This window comes from Scyliorhinus torazame, chromosome 16 (genome assembly GCF_047496885.1).
Source record: "Scyliorhinus torazame isolate Kashiwa2021f chromosome 16, sScyTor2.1, whole genome shotgun sequence".
Taxonomy (NCBI): domain Eukaryota; kingdom Metazoa; phylum Chordata; class Chondrichthyes; order Carcharhiniformes; family Scyliorhinidae; genus Scyliorhinus; species Scyliorhinus torazame.
In genome coordinates, this window is record NC_092722.1 from 90154110 (window position 1) to 90174964 (window position 20855).

The 20855-nt window shown below is 52.4% G+C and overlaps 1 protein-coding gene across 2 annotated transcripts in view; it reads right to left on the bottom strand.

The window, feature by feature from the left end:
* The window catches only part of LOC140392938 (KIF-binding protein-like), a 206699-nt gene extending 186094 nt beyond the window's left edge, over positions 1-20605 (bottom strand). The window contains exons 1-4 of one of the 2 annotated variants that reach the window (XM_072478722.1): positions 20205-20605; positions 18486-18617; positions 15501-15599; positions 13724-13803 (exon numbers count right to left, since the gene is read on the bottom strand). In XM_072478722.1, the coding sequence (XP_072334823.1) occupies positions 13724-13803; positions 15501-15599; positions 18486-18617; positions 20205-20570 (677 nt within the window). In that variant the 5' untranslated portion in view covers positions 20571-20605. The remainder of the gene's footprint in view (positions 1-13723; positions 13804-15500; positions 15600-18485; positions 18618-20204) is intronic. The other variant, XM_072478723.1, reaches the window with a different exon arrangement.
* Positions 20606-20855: the final 250 nt, after the last annotated feature.

Consider the following 20855-nt stretch of genomic DNA (forward strand, 5'->3'; position numbering starts at 1 on the left):
GAGTCTAGTGAATTTTGGTAAATTATCACTCGTGCATTTGCAAATTGCCTAGCCATCTCTTTTAGCGCTCTGGGATGCATTCCATCAGGGCCAGGAGATTTGTCTACCTTTAGCCCCATTAGCTTGCCCATCACTACCTCCTTCGTGTTAACAATCATCTCAAGGTCCTCACCTGTCACAGCCTCATTTCTATCAGTCACTGGCATGTTATTTGTGTCTTCCACTGTGAAGACCGACCCAAAAAACCTGTTCAGTTCTTCAGCCATTTCCTCATCTCCTATTATTAAATCTCCCTTCTCATCGTCTAAAGGACCAATATTTACCTTAGCCACTCTTTTTTGTTTTATATATTTGTAGAAACTTTTACTATGTTTTTATATTCTGAGCAAGTTTACTCTCATAATCTATCTTACTCTTCTTTATAGCTTTTTAGTAGCTTTCTGTTGCCCCCGAAAGATTTCCCAGTCCTCTAGTCTCCCACTAATCTTGCCACTTTGTATGCTTTTTCCTTCAATTTGATACTTTCCCTTATTTCCTTAGATATCCACGGTCGATTTTCCCTCTTTCTACCGTCCTTCCTTTTTGTTGGTATAAACCTTTGCTGAGCACTTTGAAAAATCGCTTGGAAGGTTCTCCACTGTTCCTCAACTGTTTCTCCATAAAGTCTTTGCTCCCAGTCTACCTGAGCTAGCTCTTCTCTCTTCCCATTGTAATCTCCCTCCTTTGTTTCAGCACAAAATACTAGTGTTTGATTTTACCTTCTCACCCTCCATCAGTATTTTAAATTCCACCATATTGTGATCGCTCCTTCCGAGAGGATCCCTAACTATGAGATCATGAATCAATCCTGTCTCATTACACAGGACCAGATCTAGGATCGCTTTTTCCCTCGTAGGTTCCATTACATACTGTTCTAGGAAACTATCGCGGATACATTCTATAAACTCCTCCTCGAGGCTGCCTTGACCGACATGTAGGTTAAAATCCCCCATGATAACTGCTGTACCATTTCTACATGCATCTGTTATTTCTTTGTTTATTACCTGCCCTACCATAATGTTACTATTTGGTGGCCGATAGACTACTTCTATCAGTGACTTTTTTGCCTTACTATTCCTGATTTCCACCCAAATGGATTCAACCTCATCCTCCATAGCACCGATGTCATCCCTTACTTTTGCCCTGATGTCATCCTTAAATAACAGAGCTACACCACCTCCGTTACCGTCCACTCTGTCCTTCCGAATAGTTGGATACCCTCGGATATTTAACTCCGAGTCGTGACTATCCTTTAACCATGTTTCAGTAATGGCCACTAAATCATAGTCATTCACGATGATTTGCGCCATCAACTAATTTACCTTATTCCGAATACTACGAACATTCAGGTAAAGTACACTTTTATACCTCTGTTTTGAATCTTAACACCTCGATCAGTAACCTCTCCTAAGTTATATTTCCTCTTAACCTTTCTCCTAATTTTCCTTGTCGTTGAACCCATATCTTCATGTAACAACCTGCCGCGTCGCTTACCATTTATGTTTTTACTTCCCATTTTATTCCTTTTAGTATTACTGGGCCTATTCACTGAGCTCCCCTCAGTCACTGTACCTTGTACTGTCGCCCTTTTTGATTTTTGACTATGGCTTCTCTGCCTTACACTTTTCCCCCTTACTGCCTTTTGTTTCTGTCCCTGCTTTACTACCTTCCGACTTCCAGCATTGGTTCCCATCCCCCTGCCACATTAATTTAAACCCTCCCCAACAGCTCTAGCAAACACCCCTCCTCGGTTCCAGTCCTGCCCAGGCCAGGTGCAGACCGTCCGGTTTGTACTGGTCCCACCTCCCCTAGAACCGGCTCCAATGCCCCAGGAATTTGATAGCACAATTGCTTCACAGCTCCAGGGTCCCAGGTTCGATTCCGGCTTGGGCCACTGTCTGTGCGGAGTCTGCACGTCCTCCCCGTATGTGCGTGGGTTTCCTCCGGGTGCTCCGGTTTCCTCCCACAGTCCAAAGATGTGCAGGTTAGGTGGATTGGCCGTGATAAATTGCCCTTCGTGTCCAAAATTGCCCTTAGTGTTGGGTGGGGTTGCTGGGTTGTGGCGGTAGGGTGGAGGTGTTGACCTTGGGTAGGGTGCTCTTTCCAGGAGCCGGTGCAGACTCGATGGGTCGGGTGGCCTCCTTCTGCACTGTAAATTCTATGATTCTATGAATCCCTCCCTCTTGCACCATCCCTCGAGTCATGCATTCATCCTATCTATCCTGACATTCCTACTCTGACTAGCTCGTGGCACAGGTAGCAATCCTGATATTAATATCTTTGAGGTCCTACTTTTTAGTTTAACTCCTAACTCCCTGAATTCAGCTTGTAGGACCTCGTCCCATTTTTTACCTATATCGTTGGTGTCCAGGTGCACCACGACAGCTGTTCACCCTCCCCACCAGAATGTCCTGCAGCCGCTCCGAGGCATCCTTGGCCCTTGCACCAGGGAGGCAACAATGTAAAACCTTTTGTCTGTCCTGTGTTCCCTTTTATCCTCACCCTGCTGCCTTTGATCCAGTCTTATGGTTAGATGCTACAACGTTGCTACACCATCTAGGATTTCTGTTCAAACTACAGATTTTAGCGGAGTTCAAATACCCCTATCGTGATGGACCAGGCCAAGACATCCCCTTTAGGCTCTGTGATAGAACCGGTGAGGTCAATGTTATAGACTTGGCAAGCAGTAAATCGGGAAATGTACAATTTGCAGCCTTCTCCTATTGGTTCCTGTGATTGGTTGAGCTAGTCAGAAGGTTCCAGAAGGAAAGCGGGTCTTCTGAAGAGTTCCATTGTGTGTCTGTTGTGTGACGAGATCCAGGCATAAGGCAGTTTTAAATCTCTCTCTCTCTCTGCCTGTTGATTTAGAGAGCATTCTACAGCCTGCAAGTCCTAGTTGAAGACACCATTCGGAGATCACTAGCAAAAAGAGCCACGTTGGCAGCAAAGAACAATCCCATATCTATTGATCCTTTTTCATTTTAAACATTTTCCTTCCATTTCCGGTGGGCGTATGTATGAATGGAGGGTGGGACAGGGTTTTGGGATGAGGTAGATTGTTAGACCATTGTTCTGTTATTTCTTAGCATATTCATCTTTTCCTCTTGTTATTAATAAACAGTTTGTTGACGTTTTTACTTATAAATCTGGTGCCTGTGACTCATTGGAGTAGTCTGGGTCAAAATCTCAACAGGTTTATCAGAATTATTTGTTAATTCACTTATGTTGCGATCCCGGGTCGTGGGACGCTGGAACCAATCACACAGTCGCTCAGGGTGTCGGGATACCACGCACCTGTCCCAGCCCACACACTGTCCCTACCCCACACACCTGGGCCCATGCCCATACATGTCCCTACACCACACACCTGAGCCCATGCCCGTACCTGTCCCTACCCACACGCCTGACCCCAGCCGACGCACCTGTCCCCAGCCCACACACCTGTCCCCAGGCCCCACACCTGTTCAGACACACACCTGTCCCCAGCCCCACACACCTGTTCACAGACCCACACCTGTCCCGAGCTCCAAACACCTGTTCAGACCCACAGCTGTCCCCAGCCCCACACACCTTACCCCAGCACCACACACCTGTCCCCAGCCCCACACCTGTCCCCAGCCCCACACACCTGTCCCCAACCCCACACACACCTGTCCCCAACCCCACACACACCTGTCCCCAACCCCACACACCTGTCCCCAACCCGACACACACCTGTCCCCAGACTCACAGCTGTCCCCAGCCCCACTCAAATGTCCCCAGCGAAACACACCTGTCCACAGCCCGACACACCTGTACACAGCCTCACATACCTGTCCACAGCCCCACACACCTGTCCACAGCCCCACACACACCTGTCCACAGCCCCACTCGCATCTGTCCACAGCCCCGCACACACCTGTTCCCAGCCCCACACATGTATCCCCAGCCCCTCGCATACATACACGAGTGTCCACAACTCCACACACACAACCTGACACCACCACCACAACCACACCTGACCCCAGCCCCACACACCTGTCCACAGCCACACAGATCTCCCCAGACCCCCCCACACACACACACACACATACGTGTCCCCAGCCCCACATACACACCTGACCCAAGCCCCACACCGGTCTCCAGCCCACACACTGGTCCCCAGCCCACGCACCGGTCCCCAGCCCACGCACCGGTCCCCAGCCCACGCACCGGTCCCCAGCCCACGCACCGGTCCCCAGCCCACGCACCGGTCCCCAGCCCACATAAGTTTTTTAAAATTCATTCATGGGATGTGGGCGTAGCTGGTTACGTCAGCATTTATTGCCCATCCCCAATTGTCCTTCAGAATGTGGTAATGAGCTACCTTCTTGAACCACTGCCGTCCCGGAGGTGTAGGTACACCCAGTGCTGTTAGGGAGGGAGGTCCAGGATTTACCCAGTGACAGTGAAGGAACAAAGATATATTTCCAAGTTGGGGTGGTGAGTGACTTGGACAGGAACCTCCAGGTGGTGGGGGTCCCAGTTTCCTGCTGCTCTTGCCCATCCAGATGGTGGTGGTTGTGGGTTTGCAAGGTGCTGTCTAAGGAACCTTGGTGAGTTACTGCAGTGCACCTTGCACTCGTTTTGGGTTTATTGTCACGTGTACTGAGGTACAGTGATAAGTATTGTTCTGCGTACTGTCCAGACAGATCTTTCCATACATGAAAAAACATAGGACATACAATAGCTACACAATGTAAATACATAGACACCAACATTCGGTGAAACATACGGAGTGTAGTACGGCAGAGTAAAGAAGATGGGTGAAGAGATCTGTTCAGTCCATAAGAGGGTCATTCAGGATTCTGGTAACAGCTTCTTCTCTGCAGCTACTAAACAACTCTCTCTCGGACTGATCTATTCCCAGTACGAACACTATTCACGATGCCCTATGCTTCTCGAGCTCATGTATTGCTTGCTTGGCCCTTGTTTCGCACTGTACTAATCACTAATTGTTGATGTACCATTTCTCAATGTACTCTGTCAATTCTTCTTTTGTCTACAATGTACGTACTGTGTACGTTTCCTTGGCCGCAGAAAAATACTGTACTTTGGTACATGTGACAATAAATATCAATTAATCAATCAAGAAACTGTTTTTGAATCTGTTCTCAGACTTGATTTCCTGCCTGATGGAAGAAGTTGGAAGAGAGAGTAACACGGGTGGGAGAGGTCTTTGATTATTCTGCCCGCTTTCCTAGGACAGCGGGAGGTGCAGACAGAGTCAATGGATGGGTGGCGGGTTCGTGTGATCAACTGAGCTGTGCTCACGACTCTAGTTTCTTACGATCTTGGGCCAAGGAGTTGTCATACCAGGGTGTGATGCAGCCAGATAGGATGCTTTCTATGGTGCATCTGTAAAAATTGTTAAGAGTCAATGTGGGCATGCCGAATTTCCTTAAGTTTCCTGAGGAAGTACAGACGCTGTTGTGCTTTCTTGGTCGTAGCGTCGACGTGGGTAAACCAGGACAGATTGTTGATGTGCACACCTAGGGATTTGAAGATGGCAACCATCTCCACCTCGGCACCATTGATGCAGACAGGGGTATGTACGATACAGCGCTTCCTGAAGTCAATGACCATCTCCTTAGTTTTGCTGACGTTGAGGAAGAAATTCCTGACATTACACCACGCCAGTAGTTTCTCTATCTCCTTCCTGTGCTCTGACTCATCCTTGTTCGAGATCTGACTCACTACGGTCATGTCATCAGCAAACTTGTAGATGGAGTTGGAGCCAAATTTTGCCACAGTCATGTGTATATAGGGAGCATCGTCAGGGGCTAAGTACGGAGCCTTGTGGGTTTCACTTCCAAGAAGGCCAGTCTGGATAGAAATTGTCCCATGGGCAGGCGCAGCATGGGTTCATGAAAGGTAGGTCATATTTGACTAATTTAGTGGAATTCTTTGAGAACATTTTGCGCAGTGGACAACCGGTGAATATAGTGTATCTGGATTTCCAGAAGGCATTCGACAAGGTGCCGCACAAAAGGCTGCTGCATAAGATAATGGTGCATGGCATTACGGGTAATTCATCAGGGTGGCTAGAGTGAAATGACAGAAAGCAAAGAGTATGGATAGATGGGTGTTTTTCTGGTTGGTGATCAGTGGCTACTGGCGTATGTTGGGCAGCACGGTAGCATAGTAGTTAGCATAATTGCTTCACAGCTCCAGGGTCCCAGGTTCGATTCCGGCTTGGGTCACTGTCTGTGCGGAGTCTGCACATCCTCCCCGTGTGTGCGTGGGTTTCCTCCAGGTGCTCCGGTTTCTTCCCACAGTCCAAAGATGTGCAGGTTAGGTGGATTGGCCATGCTAAATTGCCCTTGGTGTCCAAAATTGCCCTTAGTGTTGGGTGGCGTTACTGGGTTATGGGGATGGGGGGAGGGAAGTGTATGATTGGGTAGGGTGCTCTTTCCAAGAGCCGGTGCGAACTCAATCGGCCTACTGGCCTCCTTCTGCACTGTAAATTCTATGATCTATGATCACAGAAATCAATGTTGGGTCCACAATTGTTTACAATTTACATAGATGATCTGGAGTTGGGGAACAAGTGTAATGTGCCAAAGTTCGCAGATCACACTAAGATGTGAGGTAGAGCCAAGTGTGCAGAGGATACTGAAAGTCTGCAGAGGGATATACATACGTACATACATAGAATTTACAGTGCAGAAGGAGGTCATTCGGCCCATCGAGTCTGCACCGGCTCTTGGAAAGAGCACCCTACCCAAATCCACACCTCCACCCTATCCCCATAACCCAGTAACCCCGCCCAGCACTAAGGGCAATTTTGGACACTAAGGGGTATTTAGCTTGGCCAATCCACCTAACCTGCACATCTTTGGACTGTGGGAGGAAACCGGAGCACCCGGAGGAAACCCACGCAGACACGGGGGAAACGTGCAGACTCCGCACAGACAGTGACCCAGCGGGAAATCGAACCTGGGACACTGGTGCTGTGAAGCCACAGTGCTAGCCACTTGTGCTACCGTGCTGCCTTTATGAGGAGAGACTGAGTAGACTGGGACTGTACTCATTGGAATTTAGAAAAATGAGGGGGGAATCTTATAGAAACAGAGAAAATCATGAAGGGAATAGATAGGACAGAAGCCGGGAAATTGTTTCCACTGGCAGGTGAAACTAGAACTAGGGGGCACAGCCTCAAAATAAGAGGGAGCAGATTGAAGACTGAGTTGAGGAGGAGCTTCTTCACCCAAAGGGTCCGGAATCTGTGGCATTCCTTGCCAGTGAAGCAGTTGAGGCTACCTCGTTAAATATTTTTAAGGCAAAGATAGATAGATTTTGAACAATAAAGGAATAAAAGGTTACAGTAAGTGGGCGGGTAAGTAGAGCTGAGTCCACAAAAAGATCAGCCATGATCTTATTGAATGGCGGAGTAGGCTCGCGGGGCCACATGGCCTACTCCTGCTCCTAGTTCTTATGTTCTTATTATGACTTTGGAAGCTGTGATGATAGATATGGGTGTGTCTGAGGCTGCTGGGGCAGTTGGTTTTCTGCTTGATTTGGCATGCAATCTTCTACACATCTTGTAGGTGGTACACACGGTTGCCACTGACCCTCCGTGGTGGATGGTTTGAAAGTTTGTGGAAGGGATAGTAATCAAGCGGGCTGCATTGTCCTGGATGGTATTGTGCTTCTTGAGTGTTTTTGGAGCTGTACTCACCCAGGTAAGTGGTGAGTATTCCATTACACTCCTGACTTGTGCCTTGGAGATGGTGGAGAGGCTTTTTTTTTGGGGGGGGGGGGGGGGTCAGGAAGTGTCCCCACATCTATCCCTCCACACACCTGTCCCCACCCCGACACACCAGTCCCCACACTCCACACACCAGTTCTTACCCCAACATATACCCCCACACACTTGACACCACCCCCACACACACCTGTCCTGTCTCAGGCCCACACACCTGACCCCAGACCTACAGACACCTGTCCCAAGCCCCACACACACATGTGCCCAGCCCCACAAACGCCTGTGCTCAGCCCCACACAGCTGTCCCCAGCCCCACACCTGTCCCCAGCCCCACACACACACCTTTCCCCAGCCGCACACACATACCTCTCCCCAGCCGCGCACACACATCTGTCCCCAGCCCAACACACCTGTCCCGAGCCCCACACACACCTGTCCCAAGCCCCACACACCTGTTCACAGACCCACAGCTGTCCCAAGCCCCACACACCTGACCCCAGCCCCACTCACCTGTCCCCAGCCCCACACACACACCTTTCCCCAGCCGCACACACACATCTGTCCCCAGCCCCACACACCTGTCCCGAGCCCCACACACCTGTCCCGAGCCCCACACACACTTGTGCCAAGCCCCACACACCTGTTCACAGACCCACAGCTGTCCACCAGCCCCACACACCTGACCCCAGCCCCATACACACCTGTCCCCAGCCCCACACGCCTGACCCCAGCCCCACACCTGACCCCAGCCCACACACCTGACCCCAGCCCCACACACCTGACCCCAGCCCCACACACCTGACCCCAGCCCCACACGCACCTGTCCCCAGCCCCACACGCACCAGTCCCCAGCCCCACACGCACCAGTCCCCAGCCCCACACCAGTCCCCAGCCCCACACACCAGTCCCCAGCCCCACACACCAGTCCTCAGCCCCACACAGCTGTCCCCAGCCCCACACACAACTGTCCCCAGCCCCACACACAACTGTCCCCAGCCCCACAAACAACTGTCCCAAGCCCCACACACCTGTCCCCAGCCCCACACCTGTCCCCAGCCCCACACCTGTCCCCAGCCCCACACCTGTCCCCAGCCCCACACCTGTCCCCAGCCCCACATACACACCTTTCCCCAGCCGCACACACATACCTCTCCCCAGCCGTGCACACACATCTGTCCCCAGCCCCACACACCTGTCCCGAGCCCCACACACACCTGTCCCAAGCCCCACACACCTGTTCACAGACCCACAGCTGTCCCAAGCCCCACACACCTGACCCCAGCCCCACACACATGTCCCCAGCCGCACACACACACCTTTCCCCAGCCGCACACACACATCTGTCCCCAGCCCCACACCTGTCCCGAGCCCCAGACCTGTCCCGAGCCCCACACATACTTGTGCCAAGCCCCACACACCTGTTCACAGACCCACAGCTGTCCCCAGCCCCACAGCTGTCCCCAGCCCCTCACGCCTGACCCCAGCCCCACACACCTGACCCCAGCCCCACACACCTGACCCCAGCCCCACACACCTGACCCCAGCCCCACACACCTGACCCCAGCCCCACACACCTGACCCCAGCCCCACACCTGACCCCAGCCCCACACACCTGACCCCAGCCCCACACACCTGACCCCAGCCCCACACACCTGACCCCAGCCCCACACCTGACCCCAGCCCCACACACCTGACCCCAGCCCCACACGCACCTGTCCCCAGCACCACACCAAACCCCAGCCCCACACGCACCTGTCCCCAGCCCCATACGCACCTGTCCCCAGCCCCACACCAGTCCCCAGCCCCACACACCAGTCCTCAGCCCCACACACCAGTCCTCAGCCCCACACACCAGTCCCCAGCCCCACACACAACTGTCCCCTGGCCCACACACCAGCCCCACACACCTGACCCCAGCATCACACACAGCTACCTTCAGCCCCACACAGCTGTCCCCAGCCCCACATCTGTCCCCAGCCCCACACACACCTGACAACAGCCCCACACACACCTGACAACAGCCCCACACACAACTGTCCCCAGCCCCACACACAACTGTCCCCAGCCCCACACACAACTGTCCCAAGCCCCACACACCTGTCCCCAGCCCCACACCTGTCCCCAGCCCCACACCTGTCCCCAGCCCCACACCTGTCCCCAGCCCCACATACACACCTTTCCCCAGCCGCACACACATACCTCTCCCCAGCCGTGCACACACATCTGTCCCCAGCCCCACACACCTGTCCCGAGCCCCACACACACCTGTCCCAAGCCCCACACACCTGTTCACAGACCCACAGCTGTCCCAAGCCCCACACACCTGACCCCAGCCCCACACACCTGTCCCCAGCCCCACACACACACCTTTCCCCAGCCGCACACACACATCTGTCCCCAGCCCCACACCTGTCCCGAGCCCCACACACACTTGTGCCAAGCCCCACACACCTGTTCACAGACCCACAGCTGTCCCCAGCCCCACACCTGTCCCCTGCCCCTCACGCCTGACCCCAGCCCCACACACCTGACCCCAGCCCCACACACCTGACCCCAGCCCCACACACCTGACCCCAGCCCCACACCTGACCCCAGCCCCACACACCTGACCCCAGCCCCACACACCTGACCCCAGCCCCACACACCTGACCCCAGCCCCACACACCTGACCCCAGCCCCACACCTGACCCCAGCCCCACACACCTGACCCCAGCCCCACACACCTGACCCCAGCCCCACACGCACCTGTCCCCAGCACCACACCAAACCCCAGCCCCACACGCACCTGTCCCCAGCCCCATACGCACCTGTCCCCAGCCCCACACCAGTCCCCAGCCCCACACACCAGTCCTCAGCCCCACACACCAGTCCTCAGCCCCACACACCAGTCCTCAGCCCCACACACCAGTCCTCAGCCCCACACACAACTGTCCCCTGGCCCACACACCAGCCCCACACACCTGACCCCAGCATCACACACAGCTACCTTCAGCCCCACACAGCTGTCCCCAGCCCCACATCTGTCCCCAGCCCCACACACACCTGACAACAGCCCCACACACACCTGACAACAGCCCCACACACACCTGACAACAGCCCCACACACACCTGACCCCAGCCCCACACACACCTGACCCCAGCCCCACTCACCTGTCCCCAGCTACACACACCTGTCCACAGCCCCACACATACCTGTCTACAGCCCCACACATACATACACATTCCATTACACTCCTGACTTGTGCCTTGGAGATGGTGGAGAGGCTTTGGGGGAGGGGGGGGGTCAGGAAGTGTCCCCACATCTATCCCCCCTCACACCTGTACCCACCCCGACACACCAGTCCCCACACTCCACACACCAGTTCTTACCCCAACATATACCCCCACACACTTGACACCACCCCCACACACACCTGTCCTGTCTCAGACCCACACACCTGAACCCTGACCTACAGACACCTGTCCCCAGCCCCACAAACACCTGTGCTCAGCCCCACACACCTGTCCCCAGCCCCACACACACCTGTCCCCAGCCGCGCACACACACCTGTCCCCAGCCCCACACACCTGTCCCAAGCCCCACACACCTGTCCCAAGCCCCACACACACCTGTCCACAGCCCCACACATACCTGGCTACAGCCCCACACACACATGTTCCCAGCCCCACACACACATAAACGAGTGTCCACAACTCCACACACACACCTGACACCACCACCACAACCCCACACACCTGACCACAGCCACACAGGCCTCCCCAGCCACACACACACACACACAATACACACACACACACACACACACACACATGTCCCCAGCCCCAAATACACACCTGACCCGAGCCCCACAGCTGTCCCCAGGCCCACACCTGTCCACAGCCACACACACACACACACACATGACTCCAGCCCCCCCAGACACACCTGACCCCAGCCCCATACACACACCAGACCCCAGACCCACGCACACACACACCTGACCCCAGCCCCACGCACACACATACCTGATCCCAGCCCCACACACACCTGAGCCCAGCCCCACACAGGTGACCCCAGCCCCATGCACGCACACACGCACACACACACACACACACACACACACACGTGACCCCAGCCCCAAGCACGCACACACCTGTCCCCAGCCGCACAACCACATGTCCCCAGCCCCACACATCTGTCCCCAGCCCCACACACATCTGTCCCCAGCCCCACACACATCTGTCCCCAGCCCCACACACATCTGTCCCCAGCCCCACACACATCTGTCCCCAGCCCCACACATCTGTCCCCAGCCCCACACATCTGTCCCCAGCCCCATATACCTGAACCGAGCCCCATACACCTGAACTCAGCCCCACACACACCTGACCCCAGCTCCACACACACCTGACCCCAGCTCCACACACACCTGTCCGCAGCCTCACACACCTGTCCCCAGCCCCACACACACCTGTCCACAGCCACACACATACACCTGTCCACAGCCACACACACACACACCTGTCCATAGCCACACACACACACCTGTCCATAGCCACACACACACCTGTCCCAATAAGATATGTAGAGGGACAGGTAGTATTGAGGAAGCAAGGGGGCTGCAGAAGGACTTGGTAAAACTAGGAGAGTGGGCAATGAAGTGGCAAATGAAAAGCAATGTGGAAAAGTGTGAGGTTTTGCACTTTGGAAGAAGGAATTTAGGCATAGACTATTTTCTAAATTGGGAAATGCTTCGGAAAGCAGAAACACAAAGGGACTTGGGAGTCCTTGTTCAAAATTCTCTTCAGGTTAATGTGCAGATTCAGTCTGTAGTTAGGAAGGCAATGTTAGCAATGTTAGCAATCATGTCAAGAGGGCTAGAATACAAGACCTGGGATGTGCTTCTGAGGTTGTATAAGACTCTGGTCATATCCCATTTGGAGTATTGTGAGCAGTTTTAGGCCCCTTACCCAAGGAAGGATGTGCTGGCCTTGGAAAGGGTGCAGAGGAGGTTCACAAGAATAATCCCTGGAATGAAGAGCTTGTCATATGAGGAACGGTTGAGGACTCTGTGTCTGTACTCGTTGGAGTTTAGAAGGATGAGGGGGGGATCTTTTTGAAACTTACAGGGTACTGCGTGGCCTGAATAGAGTGGACATGAAAAGAATGATTCCATTTGTAGGAACAACTACAGAAGCAGAGGCCACAATCTCAGACTAATGGACGACCCTTTAAAACAGAGGTGAGGAGGAATTTCTTCAGCCAGAGGGTCGTGAATCTGTGGAACTCTTTGCTGCAGAAAACTGTGGAGGCCAATTCACTGAGTGTCTTTAAGACAGAAATAGATAGGTCCTTGATTAATAAGGGGATCAGGGGTTATGGGGGGATGGCAGGAGAACGGGGATGATAAAATATCAGCCATGATTGAATGGCGGAGCAGACTCGATGGGCCGAGTAGCTCCTATGTCTTATGGTCTCCAGCCCCACACACCTGTCCACAGCCCGCCCCACACACACCTGTCCCCAACCAGCTCCACACACACTTGTCCCCAGCCAGCCCCACACACACCTGCCCCCAGCCCCACACACACACCTGTCCCCAGCCCCACACCCACACAGTGTCCCCAGGCCCACACACACACACCTGTCCCCAACCCCACACACACCTGTCCCCAGCCAGCCCCACACACCTGTCCCCAGCCCCCCCCCCACACACACACACAGTGTCCCCAGGCCCACACGCACACCTGTCCCCAGCACCCCCCCCCCCCACACACACACACACACACACACACACACACACACACAGTGTCCCCAGGCCCACACGCACACCTGTCCCCAGCCCCCCCCCCCTCCCCACACACACAATGTCCCCAGGCCCACACACACACACCTGTCCCCTGGCCCACACACCTCAGCTATTTACAGAAAAACTCCAGGTTTAATTTCTGACAAGTGCAAGTTTAAAAACACCCCACCTTTTATGTCTCTCCTGCTCAGTCAACCTCTCTTCTTCTGCCAGGAAATGCTCATGGGTATCGAATGGTGGAGTCCCAATCTGAACAATGAAATAAATACAGGTTTGATGCAGCTACAGCAGTTTATTCACACCCTGTCTTCCTTTGGAATTACTGCTCATCTTCCTGTCCTTACCTACTTCCACCTCTTCTCTAGAATTCTTCAGCTACAGTCTCACAGCAGCTGCCAAGCAGCCCAGCCAAAGGCCAGTCACTTCAAGCTGGCCCAGGCTAATACCGAATCCCAACGATGGCAACATAACCAGGTTCAATATTGTGCCCACAAGCATATCACCAAGAATGATTAGATGGGGGCTACCACCAGCCCCCCCCCCCCCCCCCGCCCCCCCACCACCACCCCCCAACACCACCAGCCCTCACCACCAGCCACCCTCGCCCACCACCACCACCACCAGCCCCCCTCCCCCCCCCCCCCCACACCCCCCCCCCCACACCCCCCCACCAGCCACCTCCCACCACCACCACCAAAGTCCCTGTTGCAATCAGTGTTACATTTAATTTATTTAACAATCATGAAGCAACAGTGATATCTTGTGAGAATCTAGCCTGAGGAATGCTAGGAATTAACACTCAGATCGGGGGTGGGGGCTCATTTAGGCTTGGGCTGACAAGTGGCAAACAACATTTGTGCCACACAAGTACCAGTCAATATAACCACCGCCCTTGACATTCATGACCATCACTGAATCCCCCGCTGTCAACATCCTGGGGGTTACCATTGATCAGAAACTGAACTGGACTAGCCAAATAAATACTATGACCATGGCCATCAGAGCAGGCTAGGAATCCTACAGGGAGCAAATCACCTCCTGACCCTCCAAAGCCTGCTCACAATCTACAAGACACAAGTCAGGAGTGTAATGGAATACTCTCCACTTGCCTGGATGAGTGGAGCTCCAAAAACTCTCAAGAAGCTCGACACCACCCAGGACCAAGCAGCCAACTTGATTGGCACCCCATCGGCCATCTTAAACATTCACTCTCTCTATCCTCGACGAACAGTGGCAGCCATGTCTACAAGATGCACTGTCGGAACTCACCAATATTCTTTAGGCAGCACTTTCCAAACCCATCTATAAGGACAAACTACCATCTATAAGGACAAGAGCAGCAGATACCTGGGAACCCCACCACCTGGAGGTTCTCCTCCAAGTCACCACCTTGACTTGGAAATTCCTTCACTGTCACTGGGTCAATACCCTGGAATTCCCTCACTAACAGCACTGTGAGTGTACCTAGACCTCAGGGATTGCAGTTCAAGAAAGTAACTCACCACCAGCTTCTCGAGGTAATTAGGGATGGGCAATAAATGCTGGTCTAGCCAGCCCACATCCTGTAAATTAATAAGACTTTAAACTAGGGTAACAAAAGTAGTCGGTGCCAGCTGATGTGAGAGGTCTCCACTCCATGGTCTGATGTGACTTGAATACTGACTTATTCTAGATGTGTGTCAATGCGCAGACATAGAGCCATTCTCTGCACACTTACACATTCACATGGAGCTGTGAATTCCTCAGCATACTCTACCTCACACCGGTCTCACCAGTCACCACACTGCCCAATCGACACTCACCAGTCACCAGCTACCGCACTGACCAATTGACACTCACCAATCACCAGCTACCGCACTATCAATTGACACTCAAATCACCTGTTACTGCATGAACCAATCGACACTCACCAATTAGCAACATCCATTCTATAAATACTACTTTACCTCCTTGGTGTACTGGTTGTAAAGTGATTCTGCATCTTCCAGATAGGTTTGTGCCTTTTCCATTTCTTCCAATCCTGCCCAAAGGATGCCCAGCTGGTTCTGAAATAAAAAGAGTAAATTTGGCACTACGTTTTGTACGTTTCCTGGTGAGACTGGGTCTTGCTTGGGGTTATGTTAACAAACACTGCAAACTGTTGTTTGTCCTCAGGCTCTGTCCTCCTGCCTTCCAAACCTGCCCTCTCCCAAACTCTCTTAGCAAAGTATAACCTATCCAACTCCCTTTTCCCTCCGAAGTTCTTGAACCTGTGTCAAGAAGCTCAACACAATCCAGGACAAAGCAGACGCTTGATTGGTACCCCTTCCACAAACATTCACCCCCTCCACCACTGGCGAACAGCGGACCAGCTACAAGGTGCACTGCAGAAACTCACCAAAGCTCCTTAGGCAGTACCTTCCAAACCCACGACTGCGACCACTACAAGGGCAGCAGCTACTGGGAACCCCACCACCTGGAGGTTTCCCTCCAAGTCACTCACCACCCTGACTTGGAAATATATCGCCATTCCTTCATTCTCACTGGGGCAAAATTCTGGAATTCCCTCCAACAGCACAGTGGGTATACTTACACCTCATGCACTGCAACAGTTCAAGGCGGCAACCCACCACCACTTTCTGAAGGGGAATTAGGAATGGGCAACAAATGCTGGTCTATCCAGCGAAACCCACATCCCACAAGTTACTTTTTAAAAAAACTGACAAATCCATTCCCATCTTTCCCACAACTCCATGTTTGAATCCCAGCAATCAGATTTCTGCTTTTGTCATGTTAAATCGGCTCTGATTGAAGTCACAAATAACATCTTCTGTGATTGTGACAAAGGGATCTATTTCAAGATGGCGCCAGCGACCCACATCTAGAATAAACACCCCTAAAACTATCTCCTCACCCCAGCATACTCAAGGTATGTCCCAAGGTAAAACAAGCCGGACGAGCTGACCGCTAGACTTACCTCTCAGAGGGAAGTAAGAGACTGCCGTGTGCTCTGTTTTCACAGACACAGAGCTCACTCCTGCCTCACCGGACTGTGCCATACAACCCGACGGCTTCTCAATACACCAGATGGACCGCACCATGTCATCGGGTCGAGGGGATTGCCTCCTCATGAACTCCTCCTGGGCCAACTGGATGATAAGTTTGCGAACATCTTCAACCTCTCCCTACTTCGTATGAAGTTCCCACCTGCTTCAAGATGCGCACCATCATGCCGGTGCCAAAGAAGAACCAGGCAACGTGCTCGGACGTTGGGACCCTGGCAAACTACTGCTCTCGGAACCTGGAATACCTGACTGTGAGGTGCCTCCCATACTACCTTTCATGGGAGTTCACTTATGCCATTACCACGGCGATCCACATCCCACCCCAGGCGGAAGTGAAAGAGGTGCTTGATGAATTGTACACCACTACAAATAACAGTGAAACAGAATACCTGGAGGCCTTGTTCATCGTGATCAGGGATCTCAACCAGGCCAACCTCAAGAGTGTACTGCCAAAGTTCCACCAACACATCTCCTGTCCCACCAGGGGCCCCAACATCCTTGACCACTGCTACGCAAACATCAAGGGCGATTACCGATCCATCCTGCCACTGCACTTCGGAAAATTGGACTACAAGAAGGTGTCCTTCTCCCGGCATACAAACAGAAACTTAAGCGGGAGAATCCGGCCAGGAAGGTCATGCAATGCTGGTCCGAGGCCACAGAAGAGCTCCTACGTGACAGCTTGGCTATTCAACAACTCAGCAGCCAACCTAAACGAGTATGCCAGCACTGTCACAGACTTCATTAGTAAGTATGTACTGTGTGCAAAGAAGGTAGTGCGTGTATTCCCCACCAGGAACCATGGTTTAACCGGGAGATCAACTCCCCACTCAAGGTCAGGTCTGAGGCGCACAGTACTAATGTTAGCACTGTTGCTTCACAGCAGCAGGGTCCCAGGTTCGATGCCCGGCTTGGGTCACTGTCTGTGCGGAGTCTGCACATTTTCCCAGTGTCTGCATCGGCTTCCTCCCACAAGTCCCTCTGTGTACCCGAACAGGTGCCGGAATGTGGCGACTAGGGGCTTGTCACAGTAACTTCATTGCAGTGTTAATGTAAGCCTACTTGTGACAATAAAGATTATTATTATTACTGTGAGTCAAGGCATTTTGGGAGTATGGAGTTGATGTGTTTCATGTCCAACCTCTCAAAGCACTCCATAATGATAGATGTCAAAGCCACCGTCGTTGAGTCACGTTGCCTGGTTCTTCTTTGGCACCGGTATGATGGTGCGCATCTGGAAGCAGGTGGGAACCTCATACGAAGTAGGGAGAGGTGGAAGATGTTCGCGAACTCATCATCCAGTTGGCCCATGAGCAGGGACTCTATCAGAACCTGTTGCTTTCCGAGGCATCACTTTCAAGAAGGCCAATTTGACTTTGGAGGCTGTGATGGTAGGTATGGGTGTGTCCGAGGCTGCTGGGGCAGTTGACAATGGTTTAAAAAAGGACTCCTACATCAGACTCCTATTCATTGACTACAGCACCGCTTTCAACACCATACTCCAAACCAAGTTAATATCAAAACTCCAAAATCTAGGACATGGCTCCGGCCTCTGCAACTGGATCTCACCGTCCTGACCCAGACCCCAATCAGTAAGGATAAACAACATCTCCTGCACGATAGTCCTCAATACCGGGGCCCCACAAAACTGCGTACTTAGCCCCTACTATACTCCTTATATATGGCTGTATGACAAAATCTGGCTCCAACTCCAAGTTTGCTGATGACACGACTGCAGTGGGTCGGATCTCGAACAATGATGAGTCAGAGTATTGGAGGGAGATAGAGAACCTAGTGGTGTGGTGTAACGACAACAACTTCTTCCTCAATGTCAGCAAAGATAAGCAGCTGGTCATTGGGCTTGAGGAAGCAAAGTATCATACACACCCTGAACTGCATCAATGCTGCCGAGGTGGAAATGATTGACTGCTTCAAATTCCGAGGTGTGCACATCTTCAACAATCTGTCCTGGTCCACCCACGTCGACGTTACGACTAAGAAAGCACAACAGTGCGTATACTTCCTCAGGAACAAAGAACAAAGAAAAATTCAGCCCTCCAAGATCCTGATCCAGATCCTCTATCTAAAACTGTTGCAAGGAACCTAAGGAAATTCGGCATGTCCACATTGACTCGGGACCAATTTTTACAGAGACCCCATAGAAAGCATCCTATCTGTCTGCATCACAGCCTCGTATGGCAACTGCTCAGCCCAAGACCATAAGAAACTACTGAGAGTCGTAAACACTGCCCAGTCCATCACGCGAACCCACCATCCCATCCATTGACTCTATCTACACCTCCCGCATGCAGCATAATAAAAGACCACACCAATCCGGGTTATTCTCTCTTCCAATCTCTTCCATCGGGAGATACAAATGTCTGAGAACATGCACTAACAGATTCAAAAACAGATTCTTCCCCACTGTTACCAGATTCCTGAATGATCCTCTTATGGACTTAACTGATCTCTCCGTGCATCTTCTCTACTGAGTAGCACTCTGTATGCTTCAGCCAATGTCTATGTATTTACATTGTGTATTTATCATATGTCCTATGTTTTTCATGTAAGGAATGATCTGCCTGGACTATATGCAGAACAAAACCTTTCACTGTACCTCGGAACACGTGACAATAAATCTAAATCTACTCTAACATTCCGTTCTTACCCTGACCCACACTATTCTCCTCGAACACACCGTCACTGTGCTCTTGCTGGCTGTCACCAAACTTATCAAAGTGTTGCCAGAGGATCACCTGCTTGTGTTCCTATTCCTGCGCCTTTACTGTTGGTTCTCTCATCCCACCTACCCTCCCATTCTTCCCTCTCACCCCTCCCTGTCCACCACTGCCCCCCACTGTGACTCACCAAGCACTCAAACGTGTCCGCCACATTTCCTGCACTCACCCTTCCCTCCCAGAACCTTGATGGGGTCCTCTTCTCCTGATCTTCCACCCCACCAAGCCTCTGAATTCAAGAGATTGTTTCTGCCACCTCAAGTGTGATGTCACTATCAATCACATCCTATTTCTGCATCGTGGAAGGTCAGTTCTCACCATGATGCCCTGATTCACTCCACCTTTCCACATAAGCTCAGCCCTTTTCCCTCCTGTCTCAACAAAGGACCTAAACATTCCTTCCAGGTGAAAGAGATTTACTTATGCTTCTTTCAATTTAGTCAACTGTATTTGTTGCTCAGTGTGTGATCTCCTCTACATTGGGCAGCTGAAACACAGACTGGGTGGCTGCTTGGTAGCACACCTTCATTCAGTCTACAAGCATGACCCTGACCTTCCTGTGACCTCTTATTTTAATTCTGCACTTTGTTCCAGTTAAACTGAGGCAAATTTGAGGAGCAGCTTTTTCCCATTCAGGCATTTTACAGCCTTTTGGAACCAATGTCAGTAATGCCCATGCCCATTTTGTTTCCTTTAATTTGCTTGTTTCAGTTTTTCTCTTTTATTTTACTCTGTTAGCAGCACATCCACTCCAGACACATCTTTTGTTGCTTTCTGAACCAATCAGCTGAGCTGGTGTGAACTCTTACTGTGCACTGTATTGGGAGTTGCGATTAGCCAGCTGGTTGCCAGGAGACCAGCTCCTTACCTGGGCCTGAATAAGGATGGACACAACCTGGGGACTGAGTTTGAAGGTGTCCAGGATCTGGACACACCTGGCCAGATGTTCCTCCCCGGCTGACAGCTCCTCAGTCTCGGTGTGGTTCAGGCCGAGCTGCAGCTCCAGCACCGCCGCTTTCTGCAGCCACTCGCCCTCCTGGAGCCGCTCATCCTCCCCCTCCCCGGCCTGGGCCCGCAGGCCCACTGCAGCCTTCATCTCTTTCAGCAGCTGCCGGGCCGCGTACTTGGAGCGGTAGGGCTCCGATTCCGGGTCCCGCTTGGATTCCACTTCCGACAGGTTCAGGGCCCGTGAATATTTCAGCTCTAACTCCCGATCGACTGCCTGGGCCGCCATCTTCACCCGCAGTGACAAGACATCGCAGGAGTCGGAGACAGTGCCACCTAGCGGCGGGGAGGTGACCGTGCCACCCTTCGGCTGAAGAGCAGTTAATAAAGAATAGTGTGGGCGCAGTGGCTAGCACAGCTGCCTCATGGCTCTGAGATCCTAGGTTCAATCCCGGTTCTGGGTCACTGTCCGTGTGGAGTTTGCACATTCTCTCCATGTTTGTGTGGGTTTTGCCCCCACAACCCAAAGAACAAAGAAATGTACAGCATAGGAACAGGCCCTTCGGCCCTCCAA